Source organism: Labrus bergylta, chromosome 19, assembly GCF_963930695.1.
Source record: "Labrus bergylta chromosome 19, fLabBer1.1, whole genome shotgun sequence".
In the NCBI taxonomy this organism is placed as follows: domain Eukaryota; kingdom Metazoa; phylum Chordata; class Actinopteri; order Labriformes; family Labridae; genus Labrus; species Labrus bergylta.
In genome coordinates this window covers 6,736,374-6,746,000 of record NC_089213.1, presented here as the reverse complement: position 1 = coordinate 6,746,000, position 9,627 = coordinate 6,736,374, and the positions used below count along the sequence as shown (strand labels likewise).

The 9,627-nt window shown below is 40.7% G+C and overlaps 1 protein-coding gene across 4 annotated transcripts; it reads left to right on the top strand.

The window, feature by feature from the left end:
• Positions 1-1,844: 1,844 nt before the first annotated feature.
• LOC109993631 (membrane-spanning 4-domains subfamily A member 4A) lies at positions 1,845-9,262 on the top strand. Of its 4 annotated transcripts, none has more exons than XM_020646640.3 (9): positions 1,845-2,015; positions 3,566-3,665; positions 3,914-4,027; positions 4,144-4,200; positions 4,767-4,904; positions 6,341-6,388; positions 6,534-6,647; positions 6,854-6,961; positions 7,231-9,262. In XM_020646640.3, exons 2-9 carry the CDS (start codon positions 3,570-3,572, stop codon positions 7,333-7,335), a joined length of 780 nt encoding a protein of 259 aa, XP_020502296.1. In that variant the 5' UTR covers positions 1,845-2,015; positions 3,566-3,569; the 3' UTR covers positions 7,336-9,262. The 4 variants fall into 4 exon arrangements, with proteins under 4 accessions (XP_020502296.1, XP_020502294.1, XP_020502297.1 ...); XM_020646638.3 differs by having other exon boundaries at positions 1,846-2,015; positions 3,563-3,665; XM_020646641.3 differs by having other exon boundaries at positions 1,847-2,015; positions 3,563-3,665; positions 7,234-9,262.
• Positions 9,263-9,627: the final 365 nt, after the last annotated feature.

The following is a 9,627-nucleotide window of genomic DNA, read 5'->3' as shown; positions in this document are numbered from 1 at the left end:
GTGAATAACTTTATTTATATATTCAACGGTTATGTTTACAATTATTAATAAAATCAGAACAAAGCACAAAAAGATTAAAAGAGTTAATAAAGTTAGAGTTAAAACAAAGGTTGTTGAGATTCATTATTTTGGGGTATTTTTTTCTTTTGTATGGACAACAGGAAGTTACTGTGGTAACAACCAATGGGGATCTAATGCACATTAATAAATACAAATAATTAATTCAAGTAAAAAAATAAAAATTTACTAACTGTTAGGATAAGGAAAACCTGTAAGATGTAGCCTACATAAAACAAAAAACGTATTATATAAATATTTTTATAATTGAGAGTAAAATAAGAATAAAAAGTATAAAATTAAACAAATAATCAGATAAATGATCAATCAATCAATTTGTACTTGTATAGTGGCAACTCAACAAGTGTTATCTCGAGACACTTTACAAAAAGCAGGTAAAAGACCTTACTCTTTGTTTTTTAACATTACAAAAGAGCAGGTACAGACCATACTCATTGCTATATTACAAAGATCCAGCCTATCCATCATGAGCACTTTAGCAAAGCAGCAAAAGTTACAGTGGTAAGAAAAAACTGCCTTATTAAAAGGCAGAAATCTTCAGGCCGGATCCCCTCAGCTCATGACGAAACAGCCTTCACAGGCCTAGACTGTGCCGGGCTTGGAAAGGGATAGGGGAAGAGATGGGATAAAATGCAGGAAGAGGGATAGACTATAAGATTTATCAAAAAGGAAAGTTTTAAGTCTATTCTTAAAAATACAGAGTGTGTCTGCCTCCGGGACCCCGGCTGGAAGATGATTCCAAAGGAGAGGAGCCTGATAACTGAAGGCTTTATTTCCAATAGTACATTTAGAGACTGTAGATACCACGAGCAGGCCCGCATTCTGGGACTGTAATGTTCTTGAAGGGCAGTACGGCACTAGTAGCTCCTTAAGATAAGCTGGTGCCTGGCCATTTAGAGCTTTGTAAGTGAGAAGAAGGATCTTGAATTCTATTCTAGATTGTATAGGGAGCCAGTGCAGAGAAGACAACACAGGAGTAATGTGGTCCCTTTTCCTAGTTCTAGTCAGTACACGAGCTGCAGCGTTCTGGACTAGTCGAAGAGTCTTTAGAGACTTGCCAGAGCACCCTGACAAAAGAGAGTTACAATAATCCAATCTGGAGGTAACGAATGCATGAACTAGTTTTTCTGCATCATTTTGAGACAGGATATTCCTGATCTTGGATATATTATGAAGGTGAAAATAGGCTGTTCTTGAAATTTGCCTGATGTGAGCATTAAAGGAAATCTCTTGATCAAATAGAACTCCTAGATTCCTAACAGTGGTGCTAGATGCCATGCTGATGTCATTAAGGACAGTCACATCATTAGAAAAAGTCTCTCTGAGGTTTTTAGGGCCGAGCACAATAACTTCAGTCTTCTCAGAGTTAAGTTGCAAAACATTTCTGGTCATCCAGGTCCTAACGTATTTAAGGCACAGTTCTAGTTTACATAACTGACCGGTGCCATCAGGCTTTGATTCGATGATGAAAGCAGAAAGTTAGTCATTGTCATTTAATTTAAAAAAAACAGCATCATCATATAAGTGTATTCTTTTATTTTTTGTATTTTAGCCAATGCCTGTTTTTGTGCTATTATGTTTTAAGTCCTGCAGTCCTGCAAATGAATTGTCATTCTTCTCATTCGGCCCTGTCAGTCACCTGAATCCTCTTCAATCCCCTGTGAATAATAAACTTGTAAATTTAAGATGAATAAAACTTCAGTGTGTGACTTTTTTTTTTTTAAAGAGGTATTCTGTGACGTCACAGGCGCCCCGCGCGCTGTCTGCAGTCTGTGTGGGACCTTGCAGACAGAAACTAGTCCGAGTCTCTCCGAGTGCTGCAGTGAGAGCAGCTCGTGAACACACCCTGCAGCATCCTGCAGACCATCCTCACACACGCGCACACTCAGAGCCCTCTGATACACACCTGCACTGACATCAGAGATAAACGGCTGCAGGTAAGTTCATCCGTTCACCGCTTTTTGTCCCGAGTAACCGGGACAGGACTTGAGGTGACATTGAGGTGTCATTGTTGAGGAGGAGAAGCCGTGACTTTGCCTGATGCTGCTTTTATGTACGCGCAGTTTTTGGTGTAGTCGCTGCAGTGCTGCGGGGGGAGGGGGGGGGGGGGGGATTGTTGCTAAAAATGTAGCCCAGATGAGCCGGATCGGCCTGAGTTTTGTTTTGGTGTTCTTGGAGCTGAGTCAGATGTGACTGCGGTCCATCAGCGCCTCCCCGCTCTGTGCTGCAGCTGTGGATGTTTTTAATAACCTCAGACATCTCAGTGGTTATACCTGAATGTCTCAGCTCGGTGTGTTACGTGCTTCCAGTAGAAATGCATGATAGAAACCTTTTTAGTGCAGACTAGAACAAAAAATGTCGACTGCTTATTCTGGAATATCCTGCAAGTCAGCACATTAATATTTCAAGCACAGTCAGCGTGATCTTGATGTCCTGTGAAGAAGCAGGAATATTCTGTTCTGCTGAATCATTCCTGCAGGTGAGGATTCAAAGTTATCCTTCAGAGCAGACACATGAGCAGCTTTAGATCAGAGCTGATGCAGTCTGTGTGGATGATGCTGCAAATGTCGAAGCACACACACACACACACACACACACACACACACACACACACACACACACACACACACACACACACACACACACACACACACACACACACACACACACACAGAGCTCCTTCTTCTCAGAGGGGCCTGCTCCCTTTCTCGACAAACAGCATGATGATACTGTGGGACGGAGGTTCCCAAACAGTGGTATGTGGACCTCTGACGAGCCAGCTGTAAATGGCCTGAACCCCTTATGAAAACTTTTATTACACACTGACACATCCCAGGATCCCAGGAGGATGTATGTGTAACCCTGCTGGTAAAAACGGGTTAAAATAGTTATTGAAAGAGTCATTAACAACATAATTATTGTCTTAGTTCATAATTGTCACTTGTTAATTTGTCTCAGTGCTTGTAAGAGTGTTTCACATCATGTACATTTGTTTTGTCCTTGGTTAAAGAGTTTTGGGTTTTGTCATTTTGTTTTATAAAATGTAAAAATGTTTTTCAAAATGTAAATTTGTCTCACATTTTGTAAAAGTGTTTCACACTTTGTAATTTTGTTTTGCACTTCCCAGCCACCCTAGGTACCAGTTCAAACACAAACGTAGCGTGGACTCTGACCAAACTCTGACTTAAAGCAGAGCTGACCTCTGTATGAACTGGATTTACAGTTGACTCTAACTATTCTAAAAGGACACCAAATACAAGGACAATTTATTTTCTTTTAAAGGGCCCAGTTTGTTATTTCCATGTTTGTGTAAATGTAATGTAAAATTCTTATTTACTGGTACACATGGTTATTATGCTCACAACGTTGCTCCTCCAGAACCTAGAAAGACATGCATTTATCCAGCAGATGGTTAAATATACTCACTATAAGTGATGAAGCTGTTTACTTTGTCCACCACTGAAGTGTTCTGTGTCTCCATCAGCAGCACGATGGCTCAGAACGACAAAGACCCGATGCCTCCGGTGGGGAACCTCGCCCCGGGACAGCTGCAGAGTCTGCTCAAGATGGAGCCCAAGACTCTTGGAGTAAGTCTGTAAACCAACAGTTTATACCCTGACGTGTTAGGGATTCAAACTTACCAATACATGCAAACATGTGTTCCACAGAAAGACACAGGAAGCCTTGTGGATAATTAAAACCCCACATGGTCCAGGAGAACAACACAGGAAAAAATGAGTTTTCTGATTCAAAGCGACTGATAATATTCCAGCGCTTTTACACACACACTTTTAATTTGTAACCGCGCTGACCTTACCTGCTGTTTACCTGTCAGGCGATCCAGGTGGTTATCGGGGGTCTGATTCTGTGTCTGAGTGCATCTGTGCTGCAGATCCATGAAGTCCACTTCACAGGAGACGTGGCCCTCTTCCTCATTGTGGTCATACAGGTATAACCATGCTTTCTTATTTTCTCAGCATTTTATTGAGATATAACTTCACCTAACACCGTTCTTTGATTTCCTCTAAATGCTAAATCTCAGTCAATGTTACTGTGACCCTCCAGGTGACGTTGTCTGGGTCGGTGTTGATCCACAGCGGGAGGAGACCGACTCTGTTCTGGGTGAGTCTGAATCAAACCAGAACTCTGTGTTACTGTCATGCAGGGATGTAGACTACTGCTCATAAACAATTAGGTCGATTCATCAGGCGTCGTTGAAAACTACAATCTGCTGTTCTGTTTCTCCAAAGTACAAAGTGAGTTGGTTAGATCTAGAACATAAAAAGGAGAATGAATGTTTTTTATTAGCATCAAGAAGAACCTGAAAGAACTTGAAATATGTCCTGCAGCTGCTGAAAGTAGGTCTAACACCCATCAGCAGTCTGACTTTGTTACTAAATAGACAATTGTATCATCTGCATAAAGATGCACCAAGCTGTTGTTTCCAATAGAAAATAAAACAGAGCCTAAAACAGAGCCTTGTCGGACTCCATCTGAGATATCTATAAAGATTACACTGGGAGCTTTTTGCATTATAGTTCCTGCACCATCCCACTGTCTCGTCCTGATACCAATGTCATTTAAGAGTTTTCCCAGGAAAGAAATCATGTCAAAAAGTCACTTCAGAGGAGTGAAAGTAGAAAAATAAAAAATTCAATGCAGGTGTGTTGTTTGCTGTTTTTCTTCAGGTGAAATGCGTCCTGATCCTTCATCTCATCAGTGCGGCGTTCGCCACAGCTGCTCTGGGTCTGATGTCCAAACACCTGCCCTACCGTCAGGACTCGTACCACTGTGAACACTGCCGCAAGCTCGAGCTGCATGCCGTGGTAATGCCCCTAAAACACGTTTATTAGATTTATCATTAGATTTGATCCATTAGCTCTAAGTTGCGCCAAAAGGAAAGGCTGTCTCAAAGCAGTTTAAAGGTTACTGATTATGACTTATACATCAACAGCAAAACACTGGATTACATCTTTAAATATGAACCTGGGCAAAAACTGAAATGAAAGCTTATTGATTTTAACAACAAGACGAAATCTGTGCCAGAAAATTCAGTTTTGGGCTGAAAGTAATCGATTTGTTTCGATATGAGTCTTGTCTGGTGCAAGACTGAAACAATGTTTGCAGGAGAGAAATATGTTCCTACTTATGTAACAACAATCTGTTTACATGTTTAGCTGCAGTGTTCAGGTTTTTTTTATTTATTTATTTTTTTAATAATTTGACTTCTCAATAGAGAAATTAACTTCCTCAAAGTTTTGCTAAATAACAGAAATATATATTTTTTAAAAATGGGTTTACCAATTATTCTCGGAATTTTCCCAAACAGCTGGAAAAAAAGGAGCAAGTGTTAAATCATTCCCTTGAAGCCAGACTCTACTGAAAACACTTCTACATCGTAGAACATGGAAGTTGCTGGTCTGCTGGTCTACCTCAATGACTTCCATGTTTCTAGAGCAACTTTAAACAGATGAACGCAACTCTTAAAGGGATACTTCACCCATTTGCATTAAGCTTTGTATTATTAGAAACCTGGTAGTATTTTTTAATGGTCGTGCATCCCACCCTCATTTTCCCCTGAGATGGGAAATCTTTGTATATTGTAAGTCTGAAAAGGAGCCTCCGATGACGCAAAAATCGTCATTTTGGTCATCGGAAGCTGTTGCAGTTAGTGAGGTGAGACTACAACGCTAGTTCCTCATATTTTCCACCACTGAAGCTACAGACAAATCACAGATCAGTTTTATCAGATGTTTGCAATCTGCAAACTCACCACTAGATGCCACTAACCTCCACATACTGCTCCTTAAATTGTCTGCAATGCTTTTCACTGCGGTGTATTATTTGATATTTTAATTCACATTTCCTTTATACAGTGACATAAACACTATTTCCTTATGATAAGGTATGATACTTAATTTTTTATCATATGTTATATGGTAAAAAAAAATGAATCCTTTACCTTCATAAAAGTTATTTTTAATTATTAACTGATGCTGAAGTAGAACATACAGCCCATCTACAGCCCTAAAGACAAACAAAAGCATCGAATTCTCACATTTAACGACCTGTCACCAGAAACATGTTTACATTTTTGCTTTACAAAATGATCGAAACTTTTAATTTAACATCAGAAATGTCGGTGTTCGTTATCATTTGACTAATCACTGCAGCACCAATTGGAGGCAATTGAATGAATTCACAATTGACACTTGATGTTATGAAGAAACAGACTCCATGTTTCTTTGTCTGTTCACTGCAGCAACATTGTTTCAGGAAATGCACCGGGCTGGTCGAGCAAAAGTGTAAAGTAAGTGACTATATAACTATACTTTGGTGTGATAGGTTCACTGTTTGTAGACTCAGCAGAGTCACATCATCAAACCCTGTGTGAGTTCGGTGTGAGTTCTCCTCCTGCGTTCTCACCGGGCCTTTCTCGATGATTTCTCCTCCAGCTGTTGATCGACGGGATCCTGGGGACGCTGGTGATCTTCCTGGTCCTGGAGCTGCTCATCTGCATCACCGCCATGCTGTTTGGACTCAGTGTCCTCGCCGCTGGTGGAACAAGGGTGAGCTCTGATACCTGAAAGATTCATCTGACATTTGACCTCTAGGGGCAGCAGAGTACCAAGAGCTGTCTTCACACTATTTCCTTTCTGTTTTCTTTGATTTGCTGATATCTTTGATTTAACTTGATTTTTAGGAGTTCAGTAAAAGCGTAAGATAAACCTTATTCTTACCAAATGATGTGTCTGTTTATGTGTGTGTCCCGTAGAGTCCAAGCCAGAGACCTGTCTACCCACAGAGTCGCCCCCCACCTGTCCCAGCTGTTGAGGCTGCTCCAGCTGTTTATGTTGCTCCAGCTGCAGCCGAGCCATGTCAGGTATGAAGAACGTATTCTTTGCGTTCTGAGGATGTTTCCTCATACTTTGTATGTTTCTTTTGTTGCTGATTCATCGAGAGAGTATCATGAATGAATCGGTAGATGACTGCTGGTCGCTCTTTTTGGAAAGCTCCTTCCAGTGTGACGTCATTGTGCGACGCTGTCACTTTTGTTTTCATGAGATTAGTGCAAACATAACCAAACTAGCGCTGGTGCTAACGTTGCTAACTGGACTTTTTACACGCTCACACATCACTCTTCTCTGTCAGCAGGTCGAGGTGGTTGTGACTGAACCAGACTCAGATCAGGTGGAGGACATCTCGACTCCACCCACTGAACCTCAGGTGGAGCCCATAGAATCCTCAGTCCCCTGAACTCAACACACACACACACACACACACACACACACACACACACACACACACACACACACACACCCTGCTCGCTGTGGTGTCATGTCATGTCAGAGTAGATATGCAGGTCACTTCCCCATATTTACACAGCAGCCATTTTCCTCTGATAATCCAGCGTGACACGGTGTCCTGGCCGACCAACAGCTGGTACGACCTACATAGAACATACTGGCCAACAAAACACTTAATGAAGCATTTAATTTACCTGCACAAAGATTTCAGGAAGATTTTACTGTCCGTCTCCCATCCATGCGTCATGCGTCCATCTTTAACTTACAGCCTTGTTAATCACCTCGCCGTACACGTCGTACACTGAGAAAAATAAACTCCTCACATGTGGTCTTAAATTAATGTTTACTTGCAACCCAGAGTTTTGTGAAAGATCGCAAACCACTGCTCTACCTTGATACTCCAGTATGTGACGTCAGAGGAAAATGGCCACTACATGAATATGACCATTTGGAGGAAAAAAAACATGTCAGCCTCCTGCTTGTCACTGATTGGCTCGTGGGAAAATCTCAAGTGACAATACACCTGCTGATGGCAGCAGCTCGAGGTCGAAACAAAAAACCAAGAATGTGTCAAAATAAAAGTTTCCTTCCTGTTTTTTCCTCACATGACATGAACACAGCGACGGACGTAAAGAAAAGTATAACACGGTTATGATACAGATCAGTGTTACTGAACATGTTTCATTTATTCTTCCACTATAAAAAAAAAAAACGTGTAGTCAGAGATATTACAGCAACAGAGACAGCCACAGGAAATGACAGATCCCTGTCACAATAAGAGTATGTTGGATGGATTCACTTTTACTGTGTGCACAGTTTGTATTCTGTAGTCTGAAGGCAGATTTAATACTGGTGCTGTTTGACCTCTCAGATGTCTTCTTCCTCTACGGCCTAAAACACACGTGACTGTTGAAACGACTTTCTATTGTTCTCGTTCGCTTTTAAAACTACGGAAGCCCGGAGCAGACATTCACCCACACATTTTATTTACTGCGTTTTCCCCTGATAATGAGCAAATCCCGTTTTCTAGAGTTCTGTGCATCATTTCCCTGTCACTTAAAAAAAACCTAATTTTCTTAGTATAAAAGATTCAATTATCGTATTAGCTCAAGATATGAAGGCTGGTTTCCTTTCTATGAAAAATCTAAAAAGACATGCACATCCCTCAGTGGGTGCTTGAGCCCAAAAACACCTGAACAGGTAAAAAGAAGTAAAGACCCACACACGCCAATGAGCTTCCATTTAGCCAACATGCTCTTCCTCAGACTTTGGTGTGCGGCTCCTTTAAACCTATCCAGGTTTTTCTCTACAACATAACTTATTCTCATTATTGTATCTATATTATCTCACGGATGAACCGGGATGTACATTTTTAGATTGTTAGCTTGATGCTAACACATAATGGAAAATGCCTTTAACTGACTAACAGAATTAGCATCGCGGTCGCAGTAATTTTAACTTCTGAAACGATCCATTTTACTTAAAATAATGAACAAACATCATCATGTGCACTTATACTTTAATGTTATACATTTATCAAGACATAATATCAACCTTCAAATATTCAAATATTTTAAACTTATTTAGGAAAAATCGTATTCAGTGAAGTTTTATCCGTCTACCTGTGGGGATTTGCGGTGCCGTAGCGCCCTCTATTGACCAGGTGTCACTGGCAGACCTACAGACCCTGCAGCCTTTTAAACAAGACGCTTCTATGATGGAAGTCAACGTGATGGTGATGATCCTTCATGTGATCAGACGAGTGTTTAACACTGTTCTCCTGTTCATTATCGTTTGTGTAAACCACGGGATGGCATGACGAGCTGTCAGTGAATGTATTTTAATCACAGTGAATAAAGTTACTGAAGAGAAATCAAGATGTCGTGTGTCTGTGAGTGTCACCTTCAGTGTTACCAGTAGTCTGTTCCCTCACTAAACATGCAAACACAGAGAACATGTACAGCTTTATTCATTTACTTATTTAACCTCCTCGAGTCACGCCTATGAAAACCCTGAGGAGGCGATCTGTGTTCCAGGTCTGATCATTATTATTTCCTCTTTTGTGTTCATGACTTAAGGTGCAACCATTTCTTGTATTCTGGAGTTTTATGCCCCAATTTGTCTAGAAAATGTCTTTTAAGTTTTATTTAACTTTATTTAAAAACAGGACAGTGGATGAAGTCTGAAATCAGGGAATGATATGAAGGAAAGGAAAGGAACAAACATCCAAGATGGCTGCCGC